Below are 18,304 nucleotides of genomic sequence, written 5' to 3' on the forward strand. Positions count from 1 at the left end.
CAGATGGGCTCCAACTCTCTTCTGTCTCCTGAGCCACTCCCCAGAACTTCATTGGCCCCTCTTCCCTCAAGTCCGTGCGTAAGTGCCAACGTGGGGTTATTCCCCAGAACCCAGGAGGCCCATCCTGAGCAGTGAGGAGGAGGCCAGGACTGAGGCAGCAGCCCCGTTTCCCAACCCAACTCTGCCGAGGTGCGGTCTTGGGCCAGCCAGCCCGCTCTCTGGCGTCAGTTTCCCCACGCACACTATGAGCAGCTGGCGTAGTTTGTTCTGAGGCCTATCCTGCGGTAAGCCCACCACTATGTGGAGCCAGTAGGGATCCCTCCAGGGCAGGACCGGGTCGTCCTTGCTTCCAGGAATGCTGGCTCCTTTCTCCCTGAAAAATTCCTATTCACCCTTCTGCTCACAAATCACTTCTGAGAAGTGTCCCAAAGTCAGAGAGACAGAGACAAGACAGACACAGAATCAGACAGACTCAGAGAGACAGAGCGAAAGATACTGGTACTTAGAAAAATAGAGATTGGAGGGGAATAGGGGCCAGGGGAGGGGGGCACGAGGAGCCCAAGGCAGAAGTAAAGGAGGGCAGGACAAGACACAGAGGCCTCCCAGGGAGGCAGAGCGACAACGACTAGGCCCCGAGTCCCTCACCCTCCAGGAGCCCCGGTCTGGAGCTGGTAGGGTCCCAGAAACAGAGGCCAAGGCAGCCCCCTGTACCTGGGGAACAAACAAGCCGGGAGGTGCCGAGAAAGAGAGGAGTGGTTTATTGAAAGCTCAGAACTCTCCACTGAGGCCAGAGCGCTTTTTGAAGCAGAGTCCTGTGGCCAGCCCTGAAGTCCCCACCCCAGACTGGGGGCAGAGCTGCAGGGCCAGAGCACCTGGGTGGTCCTGGGTGGATAAGGGACACTAACACTGTCACCGACACAGGCTAGAGACTGGGAGGGAAACTGAGGCCGAGTGGGCAGGTGCACAGACTCTGGAAGTCAACGGGGAGGGCAGGTGGCCATTCTCAGCTTCAGGATGCCACGGTCAGCACAACGGCATTCTGCAAGGAGCAACGGTTCTCGATGAGCCCATCTGCCAGCCCTCCACCCCTGCTGCTGTCTCCATGTTGTCCCCCAATCCTCCCCCCACTGCCCGGCCCCATGCCCTGGGGTTAGCACTGAACCCGGAACCCAGCGGGCACTCGTTAACTGAATGAATGAACAATGGAGTGAACGATGAATGAATGACATCCACTGTGGGAGAGGTCACTGACTTCCAAACTTAAGAGACCCAAGTTCAAGTGCCATTTCCCCTGTTAATTTACTGTCTGGCCCTGGGCCAGAAATGTGGCCTCCTTCATCCCTGATCCTCATCTGAGAAATGGATCCGTAACTCCCTGCTCTGCCCACCTCCCAGAGCCATTCCAAGACTCAAGTTGGTGCTGGATTGAAAAGGATCATGCGGTCGGGGTGCCTGTGCGGCTCAGTCAGCGAAGCATCTGCCTTCGGCTCAGGTCATGATCCCGGGGTTTTGGGACCGAGCCCCGTTTTGGGCTCCCTGCTCAGAAGAGTCTGCTTCTCCCTCTGCCCCTCCCCCTGCTCGTGCGCTCTCACACACACTCTCTCTTTCTTTCTCAAATCAATACATAAAATCTTAAAAAAAAAAAAAAAGGGATCATGAAGCCATGCTGATATTCAGCAAGAGAAAGTGTCAGGATCTATTAGCCATGCCTGCCGCGGGCACAGACAAAGGAGAGACGGGACATGGATTTGCTAGCCCTGGGCCAGGGGAGCTGTGACTCTGTGAGTGAATCTGAGATTCCATCCTAGAGGTCAGACGCATGTCTGCATTCAACAGGAGAGGACTCTGTGATCGACTGACCATGTCTGCCGTGGGCAAGTGAGTAAGGAGTTGTAGCACACGTCGCATGTGTGCCACTCCCAGGTGAAGTAACCTGTTAATACCCTGAGCAACTTAGAAAACGGTGCAGGGACAGACCAGATGGTGAGGCGGGGCATTCCCCTCAGGACAAGCTTAAGGCCCGTCGAAGCCACACGTGCATGGGAAGCTTACCTCAATGATCTCCAGGGCTGCGTTGGCAAAGTTGACATTGAGAACCTTAGGCAGGGGAATTCCAACATCCAGGTCCACTGTGAGAAGGAAATGGTTGACAGCAAAGGTATGTGGGAGGCTGGGACCAGTGTCTTTGAGCTAGCCATTTCTGTTCTTGGGGACTCAGTTTTCCTGATTGGCAAACTCCTATTCATCCCACTAAACCCAAACAAAAATGCTCCTTTTCTGTATTGTCGTCAGTGGCTCCCCTCAGTCTGTCAGTGCGAGGTTCTGTCCGTCCCTTGCACACTCTGTGTCATCTATACTTTAATCATTTGTTTATGACTATTTCCCTCTGGATTGTGAGCTTGAGGACAGGACGCTGCTCAGATAGCCAGGGTGTGGCATAATGGAGGTGCTAATTAATGTGGTTTGAATGGAAACATCAGTGCCTCAGTTTCTACATCTTAGAAATGGGATCAACCCCTCCATCTTCAGTGTCTCTATCAGAACAATGGACAATCTGATTCCCGACATTCCATGTTTCCAAGAAGAAAATGAAGTCCGCCCATACCATTCAGCTTCGGCACATAGGCCACCCGGACCACGTGACTGAGCCATTCTTCTAAACGGGCTGCCTGCAACAGAGCACAGGGAAGGCTGGGAGGGGTGGCTTCGCCAGGAGCAGCACATCCCTTCCCCGGTAGGAAATCCGAGGTCCGGCTGCTGAGCCTCCCCCGAGCCTGAGGACACATTGCTGGTGGGCACAGGGCCCACTGGGGTGGCTGTCCATCGATGACCCCAAAGGGGTCTCTGCGACTGAGAACAGCTTTATGCGGGCCCCATGACCTTGGAAGAGCTGCCTTCCTAGAGGAAGGGTCTGTGGGGCCCGGAAGGGGCAATGCCTGAGAAAGAGCAGAAAACACGCCCAGCTCCAGTAGAATTCTGAGTGGTCTGCTCTTAGATTCCTATCCACTTAGGGACCCTTAGAATGTTCTTTTTTTTTTTTTTTTAAGATTTTATTTATTTATTCTACAGAGATAGAGACAGTCAGCGAGAGAGGGAACACAAGCAGGGGGAGTGGGAGAGGAAGAAGCAGGCTCATAGTGGAGGAGCCTGATGTGGGGCTCGATCCCATAACGCCGGGATCACGCCCTGAGCCGAAGGCAGACGCTTAACCGCTGTGCCACCCAGGCGCCCCAGGGACCCTTAGAATGTTCTAGAACCTGAGACCACTGTGGGACTCCAGAACCTCAGAACTCTGAAGCAGGACACCAAGGGCTCTGTGGGGCTCTGAAATGTTAGAACTTTCCAAGTTCAGGAACATTATTACTCGTGTGAAGTTCCAGAATTTTGAGCCCTTGTGAGATTCTGGATGTTTACAACTTTGTGAGGTTCCAAGACTTTGGAAGATCATGAGATTCACTTTCCTCAGATGATGACTATTTTACACATGCACACACATACACACTTGCTCTGATGTTTGCCCACTCAGGCTTGCTGGGACAGAGCCCAGACTGGGGTCAGCTCAGGTATATGACCCATGACTCATCCTGCCCCCTTCTTCCCCCTGCTTGAAGACTGTCACCACTGGCAAGCTGCTCACCCTCCCCGGAACTTACATCAAAGGCGTGGGCAAAGGAGGAGGCCAGCTTGACACTGAGCCTGGTGGAGAGAAGAGTGACACTGAGCGGCCACAGCACCCACCACACCACCTGCTGAGCACTGCTCTGTTCACCCCCCTCCCAGCCTACCCCACCCCTAGCTCTCCAGGATCAGAAACAGGGTTACAGCCCCAACTCTGCCTCTATTCAGCCTCGACTCAGGGACTCAGTCTTTCCACCTGTAAAATGGACCTGAAGGGCTCTAACCTTCTTCTGAGATATCATGACTGCCACCTCTGACTCTATGGCCCTCGAGTCTTGGTCTCCCTCCCAGTTGCTTGGCCCTGGGCAAGTGGCTGAACCTCCCTAAGGAGTGGCCCTCCCACAGACTCAGCACTGGACACAGGGTTCCCTGCATCCAGCCGGTGCACACTAAAGACAGCAACCCACTGATGGATCCCAGCTGCCCAAAGACAGGTCCAGGGCCAGAGCCTGGACACACATCTCTATTTCCTGGAGGGTTGAGGTAGGAACTGCCACCAGGGAGGGGAAGCAAACCCAGGCAGGGGGCAAGGCTAGAAATGGGGTGACAACAGAGCCTTGCAGGGGGACCTGCGGGGGACACTTAAATAAGGGGTCAGGTGAGCACTGGGTGTCTATGGCTCAGGATCCCAGAGACCCCTGGGAAAGTCCCCCGCATCTAGGGGGAGGGACAGACAGGTCTCCAGGCCTCAGGCCATGGTGACAGCACTGGGCCTGGAGAGTGGAGGCCTAGACCGCAGCCCGGGTTCTGGGGACAGCCTGCTGTGTGAGCCTGGGCTTTGCCAGCTGTGAAGTGCCATGCATGTGTCAGGAGGGACTGTCACCAACATCACCATCTTGGTTTTTACGGTTATCATGGGGCCAGGGGAGGTGGAGAGATTAGAGAAGTAACTAGTCCACATGAAAAACAAAGCTTTTTACAGCTATCTCCGTGGCTAGTCTCGAGGGCTGGTAACTCAGACGTTTGGACTCCGGGTCCCGGCAGCACGTTGACCTCCCAGGGCCAGGTTGGGAGCAGGTGCAGTGGAAGAAGCCTGCTCTGGATCCCGCTTCCCTGAGCCCCTTGGCTCATCTGTAAAATGGGCTAATACTGACCCCTCCCTGGCAGGTCCTGGAGGCAAGGAAGAGGCTGGTAGAACACGGGTAGCTTAACTGATGCTCAGCGAATCGGTGCTGGTTCTAGTCGGCCCCTAATTCTTGTTCCTAAAGGCAAGGCCCGGGACCCCACGTACCGTTCCAGGGACAGCGACAGGTGCAGCTTCGTAGCCGAGGGAGCCAACTGGGCATTTAAAGTCAAAACCTGCAAGGAAAGAGCAGGCAGAGGTTAGCCATGAATGTGGCAGGAGCTTGACGACAGGTCCACTCTGGCCAACAGGTGAATTTCCACCATCCATTCCTTCCACTAATCCCCGCTGTGGCCCTACTGTGGGTCCATGCTGGGCTATGAGGAGGCAACTCGAAGGCTCTGGTGTTCAGGAAGCAGAGTATTGAGGGCACCTGACGTTGCAGGAGAGGAAGCTCTGGGGCTCCGGGAGCTTGGAGAGACCCTCAATCCAGCCGGAGGGGGGGCGGCGAGGAAAGGCGTCCCCAGTGAGGTGACACCTGAGCTGAATCTTGAGAGAGGAAGAGTTAGCCCGGGGCGGGGGGTGGGGTGGGGGGGGAGATGCCACTGCAGGGGGTGGGCAGCAACAAAGGCGGGAGGTGGGACCTGCCAGCCCTGAGTCACTGAGGCCAGGTAGGAGGAAGGGGAAGGCCGAGGATGAGGCAGGAGGGGGCTGACTGCCAGGGCGAAGGTGCTTGGTCCCGGGGGGCCAGGGAGAGGGTGAGCAGGTGAGGGACCTGCCTCTCCCAGCTGTGCGTTTGGGAAGACCAGCAGAGGTGCAGGGCCAGGAGGACGCTGGAGGGCCATCGGAGAGATATCTGAGCATAGCGAGGCTGGGGCGATGTGGAGACATTCCTGAGCTCTGAGGAGAGCAAAGCGGACAGGACCTGGGCCAGGATGGACGCGTGATGACGGAGCAGACACCTGGCCTCGGCTCAGATGACAGCAGCGGGGGAGGGGGACTTCCTGTGTCGTGCCACGCCAGGCCCCCCCAACCCTGAAATCAGGTCCTAGAGAGGGCAGGCCCGCTCACAGCCCCAGTGCCAGGCTCCTGTCCCTCGGCCACTCACCGCATTCAGCTCGAAGAGGGCTTCAGGGGTCCCTTTAGGATGGTAGGACAGCACGTGGACGTTAGCTGGGATGGAGATGGTGGCCTTCCCGTTCTGGAGCGTGACTGACGGTGCTTCTTTCACCCGCATCGAGAGCAGGAGCTGCTGGCCTGGGGGCAACTTTCCCAGGGCCTGGAGAGAGGCAGGAGCAAGGCCGGGGGCAAGAGGGGAGCTTCAATGCCCCAATAACAGAATCAGTCAGTCACCAAACACTCCCTGAGCACCTAACGGGCAGCGGGCACCATGCTGGGTGCTGAGGTTACAGCCTGAACCAGACAGTCCTGCTCATGCCCCCACCCCCAGATGTGACATTCAAGTGGGGAGACAGCAACCCATGGAATTGAATCAGGCTTCCGCCTCAAATTCAAAATCCCCCACAAGACCACAAGCCCCATGTGACCCCTCCTCGGCCCTCCTCTCCATCTTCTCTCCAATCACCGGCCCCTCATTGTCTCCAGACTCACTGGCCACTTGGCTGTTCCTGCCAGGGACACACTCCTACCTCAGGGCCTTGGCACCTGCTGTTTCTTCTGCTGGACATGTCTTCCCCAGAAACTTGCGTGCTGCCCTCCCTCCACTCCTCAGCCTACTATTCCAGTGTCACCTCCTCGGAGAGGCCGCTGCAGAGCTCTCTGCTTGAAAGCACTACCCCCCCCCTTCCTAACCTGCCTTCGCCACCCCATCCCCCTCCACCTTCTGACGCTGCGTGTAGTCTACCTATCCACGCGCTCCACGGCTGCCTCCCCCACCAGGATGGCAGCTCCTGGAGCAGCCGCTTCCGTCTGCTTTTCATCTCTGCTCCTCCCGCGTGGCCGGCACCTAGCACAGAGCCCGGGACGTGGCTACTCAGTGAGCAGGGCTGACTGACTGGCTGATCTCACAATCGGGAAGCCCCCGCTTTCACAGTCACAACGTCATGGAACTACAGAAGTGCTGGAACCACAGAGTCACCGAGGCTTCGGACCCCTTGAACGTGGGCACCTAGGGACCCACCCAGCCCCGGCTCCCAGAGTCGCAGGGTCACAAAGACAGGGAGTCACCAGATTCCATCCTTATGTGTCCACAGAGTGTGAAGCCACACAACCAGACTCAGAGCCGGGGCCACGGGGCTCTGACACCAAAAGAACAAAGGCTTCTGCCTCCAGAGGCAGGCCCAGCCTCCCCAGGCTGGTGGGACAAGGCCTGGCTCACCGCCGGCACGGGTCCCCGCTCCTGCCACCTCTGCCTCTCCCACGTCCCTCTCCATCTTACAGCTCCCGCTCTCGGGAAGTTCCTCCGCATGTCTAGCCCCATCTCCTCCTTTGCCTAAGACCCCTATGCCCTTGGGCCGAGGACTCCAAGAAGCAGAGGCCCCAACCATGCCCACCAAGGCCGATGTGAATCACCACCTTCCAAGGATTCAGTTTGTCCTCTGCGCCCCAAAACTCCGCTGCCCCCTCCGTCTTCCCCAGTAGAAACCCAGACCTTCTGGGCCTCATTCCAGCCTCTATCTGCTATTAGATAAGGAATCTGCTATTACATAAGGACTTCGTAGCAGTCATTTCAACTTCAGTATGAATTCAGATTCCCACAGCCAGGAAGTAGCTGGGGCCAGGCCCCGAAGTCACATACTGACGGATGCCCACTAGTCACACCCCCCTGAATCCTCACCTTTCCCTTCCCTCCTCAGGGCCAGCACCCGGAATCTTCTCCCTGGGGGAGAAGGAGGTGGAAGGAGGGGAAGACTCCCCTGTCCTCTGCCTTACGGAGGAGCGACAGCCACAGGACAAGTGCCCAGCTGACTTCTGGGCAGTTAAACACTGATCCTTTCCCCTTCAAGCACAATCTGCTGTCAGGAAAGTTTAAGTGGTAGTCATTTAAATTTTAGTGTGAATTTGGATTCGACGTTCGATTGCAGCTGTCTGGAGAGTGGTATTGAGAAAGGTTCTGGAGTTCACTCAGGCTCATCAGAAAAGAGCGACAATGATCAAAGCCCATGAGGGGGTCACTCACCTCAGGGACCAAAGCTGCCAGGTCTGTAGTTGTCAATGGCACATTGCTGGGGACCTGCACCCAAGACCAAATGGGGTGTGGGGTGAACAGAGACAGGACGGGAATTCCTCAGCAAACACACGGTAGTTCTGCCCGCCTCCCACCCGCCCCTGCCAGTTACACACACATCCCTGCAGACACTCAGGTTCCTTCTCTTGGCCAGGGATGAGTGTTTACCACTTGTCGGGCACATGCTAAGGGCTTTGTGTGCCTTTGCGCATTTCGGCATTACATTACATTAACTCAGAAAGGTGGGTGCTCGGATGACCCCCTTCTTACAGACGGGAAACCTGATGCTTACGCCCAAGGTCATAAGCCGCTGAGCTGTGCCGCAGGGGCTGACCTGGGAAGGCTGCCTCCAGAACTCTTAAACTGCTCTTCCAGAGCTTACGATCTGAAGGCCCAGGGATCGGATTCCAGACATTTCTGCCCTTTATCCAAACAGTATTTTCAAAACCTATGAATTTGTTTCCAATACTTACAAATCAAGAAATTTCGTATAAATTTGCCAGGCTCTGGCTAAAAATTTGGAAAACCTGATCACACTGGGCGTGCACTCCTCCCCCTTGGGGAAGCTGACTGGCAGCTGCTGGGGACATGGGTCACAGTCGCCCTAGCTCATTACAGTCCCATCAGGCCTGGTTTCATCGATAAGGGCCCAGCTGCCCTGGCCCTGATGTTTGAGGTCCCTGAACTACACATGTCCACCTTTCAGAACATACATGTTCACACAGGATAAACCTACAAACACATTCTCTCCTGGTCAGAGGATTTAAAGATACTCACCCAACACACAGCTATCACCCCATGGCCACTGAGGTCTCTTTCCTCTGCCACACACACACACACACACACACATACACCCACACTCCCACGCACCCACAGGCTGCTTGGACACACACATTCTCATACTCATAGTCTCTGCCTAGCCTTCCCTGTCTCCTCCCTCCAGCTAGAAGACACCTGCCTCCCAGCTCAGGGCCCTATTCCCACCTCCCATAGGCCTTCACGTGCTCTCTGGACCCCATCATCAGGAAGTGAGTGACCAACCCTTGCCACCTTGGGCCTGAGCTGCAGGCAGATGGCTCAGGGGGGTCAGATGCACTGCCTTTGGAAAAGGTGAGACTAAGAAATGTCTCTGGGTGAGGCTCTTGGGGGCTTCCAAACATCTGTGAGGGTACGAGAAGAGTCAGAATGGAAGCAGAGAGGTCTCAGAAGCTTTAGAACAAATGTCCAAATGACTTTAGGTATAGTCCAACCCTAGTTTTCTTCTCGCCAACACAGATCTGCTCTTGAGAAAGCAATGGAAATGTTAACCATTCACACTTTAGTATAAAATTGGGCTTTGACTCCAGAAAGACTCATATGGTATGGGGACGAAAAACCAGCTACATTCCATATGCCAGTTTTGACCAATTGAAAGGAACTTACTGGAGTGCCATATAGAGAAGGATTCTGAGGTCCCACTCAGATTTAGCCAAGTGGAGGGCCATTATCAATTAGCAGTGTCTGTCACAAGGACAAGAGTGCGCATATGCATGCTGTAAACTTGTCCAACCGTCTCTAGTTATGGAGAAGAGGGCTAGTCAAGGCTGACCGGTGGTGATATGACCAGCTCACCACTAGCACTGTCCAGCCACAGTGGGGCAGGGTGTCACACTTACCAGCTCCGGGGTGATGTCTATGTCAAGGGCACCGTTGGTCTGCAGGAGCCCAAATACGGTGTTGAAGAGGTACAGAGGCACAACCACCTGGGATGTGTGGTCCTCCTTGGGGGGCACCTTGATGGGTTTGGGGGGCTTAGGGAAGTCAATGACGTCACCAGCTACGCTTTTCACGATAGGCTGTAGGGGAGGAGACAGCATGGCTCATCCACCTTGCTTGGACCCAGCAGCCGCCCCCCAGCCTCTGCCAGCACCCCACCCCACCCCACCCTCAGCTGTGGGCAGGGCTTTGGTGGGCACTCACGTTGATGTCCAACTCTATGTACTGGTTAGAGATAAGAGGCAGTGTGGCCAGAGTAAATTCCACGGACCCAAGAGCCCCAAGGGGCACCAGGCCTGCATGGGGAGGGGAGGAGGTAGAAAGACCCCATGAGCCCAGCCCTCACAAATAACAAGCCCGCCGTCTATATATTGAGTGCCTAGCATTCCACTAAGTATTCAGTCGGGCACTACGTCATGCGCATTTTATAGATAAGGAAACTGAGGCTGAGACAGAGGAAGTCACCAGCCCAAGGTGACACAAGCCACAGAATGGCAAAGGCAGGATTTCTGTTTTCCAGAGCTAGTTTCGCCAACCACGACATAGCGCGGCCTCTCTCACACAACACCACATATAGAGACATACGCACCCCTAAGTATCCTGGTTATATCTTTTTCTATTTTTCAAAGGCACCCATGTCTCCATAAGGCTCAGAGAGACTGAAGGCCACTGTGGCTGTGGGGCTCTGGGTTCCCGACTTAAGCTCTGGGCCTCAGCCATCTTGTCTTTCTAGATAATAATAATATCTGCCTCGTGCTTCTGATAACACCAGACACACCACCAGGGCTGGACAAGGGGCCTTCAGCCCCTGGCAGGGGGAGACTGGCTGGCTCCGAGCCTCCAGGCCCCACGGAACCAGCTCCAGCCGAGAACCCCACCATTAGACCTCCTCCATGTGGTGGCCTCGTCAGTCTGAGGAGGAAGTGAAGGCCCCAGAATTCTGTCCCTTCCTCTTCCCTTGGCACCCGCCGCCCCACCACCATTGGGACAACGGGAGGGAGGGGAGGGAGAAGGGGCAAGGAGGAGGGGGTTGGGCCCCAGCTTACTCAGCGCGGTCCCCAGGAGCTCATTCACCACGCCCAGCACACTGTCCACCATGGGGCACAGCTGTGTCCAGAGGAAACAGGTGTTACAGGAAAATAGAAGTGGCCCCAGCCCAGAGCAGGGGACAGCTGCCTTTTGTCTAAATCATTTGCTCTGTGGTCCTGGGGTCCAAGGCAAGTCAGAATGTGCAGACGGACTGGGGGACACACAGGTGGGAGGCAAGGGGGGCTGGACCTTGGTGTCAGAGGGCAGAGCACATAGCGCAGAGGGCCAGTTACATCGGCCCCCTCAGAAAGCCTCGAAGGATGCCGGGGGAATAGGGGAGGCACATCTCAGAGGCCAGCTGGGGTGTGGGGGCCCAGCCCTCCCCTGAGGAGACAAAGGCAGCTGCCCCCTCCAAGGTCTCGGGCCCCCCTGCTATCCAGGTGAGCACCGGGCAACCTAGAATTCAGACTCTGAAGAGGGGCAACCCCCCTCCTCCACCCGGAGAGTCAGGCCTGGGCCCCGTCCGCTGTGCACACGTCCCTGCGTGTGTCCTGAAAACCCCTGGGCGAGGAGGACAGACAGCAGGTGGTTTGGCTTCCAGAACCCGGGGTCTGGGAGTCACAGAATCTGGGCCCACTGGAGCAGGAAGCCCAGAGGTGACCCAGTCCAGCCCCGTCATACTTCCCACCTCTCCATTCTACAGCTGCGGTGGAAGAAGGGCGACCTGCCCAAGGTCACAGCTGTTCTCAGACAAGAGAGGGCTGCCTTCTCATTTACACTCAGGGACCCCCAACTCCAGGGCTTTTGGGGTCAGGCATGTCACAGAAATGAGAGGAGACCAAAGGGGCTCTGCTGTGTGGGAGGAACGCCCTCCTCGGCACCCGCGTGTGTAACCTGCAGGACGGACTGCGGCTGGGGTGGCTGACTGCACTAGAGGACCCGGAAATTGGATTGTTAGGAGAAACCTCCAATCTCTAAATGCTAGTAACCGACCCTCATATTTAAAACGTCTTTGAGTTACACAAATCCTGCCCTGCACTCAGTTGTCCCGAGACCCCAGTGAGGGCCTGTGATTTAAATGCACCCACACTGTGTGGTTGAAATCCGCCTGAGACGGGCCTGGGTTGGGGTCCTTGCTGCTGGGAGCTTCCCTTCTGCCCCTGAGCTTCAGTTCCAATTGGCTTCTTCAAGCCCAGGGCAGTTTTGCCAGCCACGGACTCCCACAGATACATTCTTCACAAGGACTCACAAGAGAGGTCCTGCCAGGACTGGGGGTCAGGAGGCCTGGCCACCCTTTGCTGGCCGTGTGACCTCATCAAGACCGTTCCCTCACTGGTCTCAATGAAAGGGGCTTTGGACAGATCAGCTTTTCTCAGGTTTTCGAGTTTGACTTATGATGTATTAGTTTATATGTATGTGGTTTTCTGGACGTTTGCCAAGCCCAGGGCTCAGTTTTAATTCAGTTTAAAACTGAGTGACATAATTTTAACTCAAAGCTAGTTTAAAGAAAAGTTTAAAGTCAGTAATCATACAGAGGGCAAAGACAGAGCAGGGGCCAAGACAGGAGCCTGGATTTGGGACCCGGGGACTCAGGTTATCTGCAGCTGTCAACTCAGGATCCGGATGTCTGGGGACGGATGGTGCCAGGCCGCCTACAGACGGGCTGGCGGCACCCGGGAGGCTCCGGGGCAGGCCAGGATGGGATTACCCCGTGGGCGTGCAAGGGAAGGACAGCCTAATCCTGCCTGGCGCCCAGATTTACCCAAAGCTGGGGAAGGAGAGGCGAGTCAAGGGGAGGGGCGTGCCTGGCCTGGGGCCCACGCACTCACCAGTCCCGGCAGCACCTTGAAGAGTGTCTGCTCCACGACCCCGAAGAGCGGTGCGGGCAGCAGCCTGTGTGGGGAGAGAAGGGTGAGGGTGTGGCCACCACAAAGGGACAGCTCCAGCGGGGGCGACAGGGCAAAGTGGGCACTAGGGGCGCTGGCTCTCTCCGTGTCCTCTCCCAGTGAAGGAGGTGGGGTTGACTCAGGCTCTGGAGACCTGGGTTTAAATCTTGGCTCTGCCTTGCCATGGAACCCGGGGGATGGCTTCCGTTTCCTCATCTGTAAAATGCACACCGTAAAGAATTGTTGCTCGACGTGGATAGAGCTAGAGGGTATTATGCTAAGCGAACTGGTCAGAGAAAGACAATTCTTGTGTGATTTCACTCACATGTGGAATTTAAGAAACAAAACAGAGGATCATAGGGGAAGGGAGGGAAAAATAAAACAAGATGAAATCAGAGAGGGAGACAAACCATAAGAGACTCTTAACTCTAGGAAACAAACTGAGGGTTGCTGGAGGGGAGGGGGGAGGGGCATGGGGTACCTGGGTGATGGACATTAAGGAGGGCATTTGATGTAATGAGCACTGGGTGTTATATGCGACTGATGAATCTCTGAACTCTACCTCTGAAATTGATAATATACTATAAGTTAATTAATTGAATTTAAATAAAAATTTTAAAAAAAGAATTGTTGCTGCCGAGATTACATGGGACTGTATTCACATCTGGTATCCACGCTCGCTAAATGTCTGTTCCCTTCATCTCCTCCAACATTTATAGACAAGTGACATTTGGGTCCAGAACAGTGCCTGGCTTAGAGTGGGGGTTCACTTAGCATCTGCTGAGCGAATGAATGCATATTTGTTGAATGAATAAGAGGGAGGCCTGAGGATGAGAAGTGCATGTCAGTGGGTTCCGGTATGCTTGGAGACTAGGGGAGACTGGGGAGGAGGGGTGACAATCACAGAGCCACAGTCGCAGGACACCAACACCACCTGGGCTCTAGTCCCCCCAGAGCCCGCTCTAGCCTGCAGGAGCAGGGCAGAGTACTGGGATTTAAGGAGTCCAAAGACCCCACCTGGAAACCTTGGAGAGCCTTTCTGGAGCCAGGAGCAATCCGGGGTCACCCTACTCCTGGGAGGGACCACTGAGCTGTCTGATTACCCCTCACCCTCCCTGCTCAGAGCCACCGGGCAAGGATGGGCCGGGGGCGTGGGATTCAGCCTGGAGTGTACAAACCAGGGGGGAGATGCAAAGTGTGAGGCAGAGGAAGGGCAGGTGCCCAGCCCTGGGGAAAAGCCCCACGTCTGAGTCCAGAAACCAGCCCATCTCCATCCTTGTCATGTGTGTGACCTTCGGCAAGTCTCTTGCCCCCTTTGGACCTCATTTGTCCCACAGGAGTGATGGCTCAGCACAAGTGTAGGGAAGGCCACTATGTACTGAAGAGCTGGGGAAAGTCACGGATGTAAGAGTGCCAGAGCCTTCTGGCTCATCAATTTTAGGTCCTTATTATACAGATGGGGACACTGGAGCCCAGACAGAGGAGGGGGTTCCTCTGGGGTCACACAGTGAGTCAGGGGCAGAGCTGGGTCTCTGCTATGCTGAGATGGGGAACTGAGAATGCGAGGGTCTGTTCTTTCTGGGAGAGGATCTCGGGGCGGGGGTGGCTGGAGCGGAGAAGGGGAGCCCCCAGGAGTGGGTGATGGTAACTGGGGACTGGGCCGGAGTCCCTGCCTGTGATGGGTCTCAGTCTGCAGGTCTGCGCAGCTGGTTGAACAGGCGGGACCGACCGGAAGCTGGGTGAGGTCAGGCCCCGCCCAGCCGGCCGCTCCCGGGAAACCCGGGAGACGCCCCAGTGCGCGCGCCCGAGATGAGCCCACCCGCAGGTGCAGGCGTGGGAAGCCGCCCAAGCGGGTTCGAGCCCGCGGACTCACCCCGAGAGCAGGCTGATGTGGCCCAGCAGCGTGCTGCAGCGCTTGAGGACGAGGATGGGCGTGCCCCGCGAGCTCACGCCCAGCGCCACCCGCGACGACACGTTCACCTCGGCAGCCAGCTGCAGGAGGCCTCCCAGGGGGCTGCGAGACCGGATGCTGGGGGCGTGGCCAGGCTGCCAGGCCCCACCCAACAGGGGCCCGCCCTGGACACGCCCCCCGGGGCTGCGGGAGCCCCGAGGAGTCGGTGGGTGGCCCTGCCAGTGGGCTAGAGTCCGCATTCTTTCCTGTCGCTCACTGCGTCCCTGCCCCATTTTGCGTGTTCCTGCACCCTCTTCCCCCAACCCGTCCAGTGAGCGCTGGGCAATGGGGCAGGGCCGTCCAGAGAGGGGGGGGGGGGGGGGAGAGAGAAGTCCCTGGGGAACAGTGGGATGGAGGTCCCTGGGGAGGGTAGTGGGGTGGGATCCAGGAAGGAGCCAGTATGGAGAGGAAGTACGGTGGGAGGAAATGGGGGGGTCAGTGAGATGGGGTGGAGGGGCAACAGAGTAGGGGTCCCCAGTGGAGCAGGGGGCTGGGGTGGGGAGCAGCAGGGTAGAGGGACACACTCACCCAGAGCCACGCAGGCCCACCTTGGTGTGCAGACTCAGCTGCACCCCAAACCCAGGCAGCAGCTTCAGGGACACCTTTGGCAGTGTAAGTTCCTCGATCTTCATCCTGGAATGGGCGTCAAGGGGAGGGCCCCTCACTTCCAGACCCCCCCACCCTCAGTGTCAGTCCCTTAGTGCCTGGACCATCTCAGACAAAGTGGTGCCTAGAGTCTCCCTGGGCTGTGTCCCACATCCCGTCTGTAACCCATACAGCCAACTGTGCACCCAATTACGTCACCTCATGGGCCTCAGTCTCTTCATCTGTAAAGTGGGCCAATACTAGTACCCACCTCAAACATGGCAAAGACAAATGAGATAAATGTGGGTGCTGAAGCTGGTACAGCATGTGTTCAGTAAATGTAACGTTGTCCTCATGAGAGGCTCAGTGAATTAAAGTGTTCTCCCCACCCCATCCCCACGGCCTCCATCCTGATTCAGTCTCTGACCTGCGTCATTGTCTCCCACTCCCATCCCCCAGGCTCGTGCACATGCAGCTCAGCTGGGTTCTCAAACACAGCGCCCCACAGCTCATTGCTTTCTCTGTCCTCCGGGCCTTTGCCCAGGCTGTTTCCTCTGTCTGGAACACCTTTCCCTTGACTTTCCTTCCATTCTGCGTTCACCTTTAGCTCGCTGACTCCTCCCAGCTATCCAGATTGAGCCTGCCCTGATTCACCACGAAGCATGGAAGGGTTCCCACTCACCTGGGGCAGGCAATAAGGGCTGTGATTAACACCCCCCCACCCCCCCCCCACCTCTCTGGCTGGGTGAGCTTGGACAGGTCCCTTGGCTGCCAGGGGCCTCAATCTCACCTGTTAAATGCCGTTGGTAACAGTCCTACCTCTGGATTCCATGGGATAATTAATTTACAGTGTTCAGTACAGTGCTAGTTATACAGAAAACCCTGGCTAGGTGGTGATTAAGTTATAAATATTAGCTATTATGTGATTTAATTCATTCATTCATTCAAAAATATTTTTCGATATCCATTATGTATCAAGCACTATTAATGATACTGGGGATACGGCAATAAACGAACAGAAGCCCTACCCCTCCTGGGGTTTATAACCTAGCAGGGGAGGCAAGAAACAAATCAATAAAGCATATGGGGTGCAGGGGGGGTGATACATCTTCTGGAGAACTTGAGAGCAGGGGAGGAGACAAAGAGGGGTTGGTCAGAGCAGGGCTCTTTGGAATAGATATCCAAAGGAGATGAGGGAGGGAGCCAGGAGATACCTGGATGAGCCCAGAGAGGCTAAGCAACTAGCCTTAGGTCACACAGTGAGTAACTGGAGTCAACCCCAGAACTGGAACCCTCAACCACAGGGACAAGCTGCTATTCCTGTGTTTCCTGATACATAGTGGGCTCATTATTTTCCAACTCAGGCCCCGGGACTCCCTATCCAGGGCTTCCCACATTACCCCCGCTACCTGCCAACAATTGAAGACAGTCAATCTCTCCTCTCTTCCCTGAAGCAAAGAAAGGACTAGACTTCCTGTAGGGCTCATAGTAGGTGGGCAGTTGAGATGCCACACTGTGAGGACTCACCCAGAAAGTTCTTCCACAACGCCAAAAACCCCTCCATAGCTCAGCAGGCCGCCTCCTCCGAGCAGTCCCCCAGAACCCAGGAGGCCCTGGTTCACAGATGTGACTGTCCCCAGGACGTTCTGCAGAATGGGGCCCCCAACCAGCGAGTTCTGGATGGCTGTAGGAAGGGTTGAGGGAGGAAGGTTCATTTTACAGAAGGGGGAAGTACGGCCCAGAGAAGGGCAGAGACTTGCCCAAAGTCGCACAGCAAATCGGGTTTGGGGCCGAAAGGATGACTAGAGCGCCTTGACGCTGGGCCACTCTATAGCACCAAAAGAAAGGGCAGAAGCAAAGGAAGAAGCCCACAGCCACCAGGGCTTGACCAAGATGGAGGAGGTGACCTCTGCTCTTCCTGGGTACCCCTGGCCTGACTCTGCAGATTATGAGAAAGGCAGGACAGAAGGGACCTCCTTGGGGTCCCTTGGGGGCAGGGAGGGTTGATTCCCTGAAGCATTTCCTGTTCACCACTGCCCTACTCTACCCGAGACTGTGACCTTGGGCCGTTGGGCCCTGGAGCACCCATTGCCCTAGTTGAGTTCCCCCAGCCTGGAGACACGGGGCAAAGACGCTGGCCCAGCCAGCCTCCTCCATCGCACCAGGCCCCACCCCTGAGGCAGACGCAGCCCCCACAGGGCCGAAGCCCGCCTCACCCAGTCCGCCTCTCAGGAGAAGGTGAGCGGATGACCCATGGGAGCCCGCGAGCAAACCTTACCCCCCAGCTCTCTGAGTAGATGAGAATCGCAGCCCGCCTTCAGCCCTTCCTTCAAGCAGCCACCCAGGGCATGTCAGTGCGACGTCTACACTGCAGCTGGACCCCCCACAGACTGCCCACCTCAGGCTCACCTTTGCCAAGTTCATCCTTGTCAATCCGAGCAAGCGTGCCCACCTTCTCAAGCAGCCCCTGGCATGGAGTCGTCAGCCCCCAGAGGAGAAGCAAGGACCACAGTCCCCACATTCTCAATGGCGCACCTATCAGGGGCAGAAGCAGGAACGCTGAGGCACCCCGCGTGCCGAGACGTCGCCCGATCCCTGTGCCCCATCACCAGCCTGGGGCCCTCCCGCCCGCCCGGCCCAGCTCCCTCTAGCCTCGCTCCCAGGAGAGCAGCAGCCAACGTGCCTGACTTAAAAGTCTTAGTCCTCTGCGTCCCCGGTGAACGTGGACCTACCAGGTCTCTGAGGGAGAGTGACAGAGGGACTACCTTTCCAGGACGCCAGGATGGGAGCTTCGTTTCCTGGCCCTGCTTTCCCATTGGCTCATGAGGCCATTTCAGAAGGTGTGGCTGATTGGGGACCCACTACTTAACATGTCCCATTTCTCTCCTCCCCGGTCTCTATCCTTCCGTGTTGGAAGGAATCAGATGGAAGGTGAGAGCATGGCTAACTTACTAGTTTCATAGGATGGGACTTATCTTTATGGAGCAATGGCCAATGCAGTCACATACCCATCTAACCCCTCGTGTAACCTCTGCTTAAACCCTGCTCCCCACTGCCTTTGGGATAAAACCCAGGCTTCTTTCCATGACCCACTAGGTCCCTGCCTGCCTCTTCGACCTCCTTGGTCTTAAACATGCCAAGCCCCTTTCCACCTCAGGGCCTTTGCACAT

The 18,304-nt window shown here is 56.3% G+C and overlaps 1 protein-coding gene across 1 annotated transcript; it reads right to left on the reverse strand.

Moving 5' to 3' along the window:
* Positions 1–872: 872 nt before the first annotated feature.
* On the reverse strand, positions 873–17,655 carry BPIFB3 (BPI fold containing family B member 3). The gene is made up of 15 exons (XM_026502859.4): positions 17,544–17,655; positions 16,662–16,818; positions 15,078–15,182; positions 14,472–14,612; positions 12,542–12,605; positions 10,730–10,790; positions 9,888–9,979; positions 9,584–9,763; positions 7,881–7,934; positions 5,850–6,020; positions 4,910–4,977; positions 3,654–3,696; positions 2,606–2,669; positions 2,053–2,129; positions 873–1,039 (listed from the first exon to the last, which is right to left on the reverse strand). The coding sequence occupies exons 1-15, from the start codon at positions 17,653–17,655 to the stop codon at positions 1,010–1,012; spliced, it is 1,419 nt and encodes a 472-aa protein (XP_026358644.1). The 3' UTR covers positions 873–1,009.
* Between the last annotated feature and the right edge of the window lie 649 nt (positions 17,656–18,304).

The sequence above is a fragment of the Ursus arctos genome, unplaced genomic scaffold, assembly GCF_023065955.2.
Source record: "Ursus arctos isolate Adak ecotype North America unplaced genomic scaffold, UrsArc2.0 scaffold_16, whole genome shotgun sequence".
NCBI lineage: Eukaryota > Metazoa > Chordata > Mammalia > Carnivora > Ursidae > Ursus > Ursus arctos.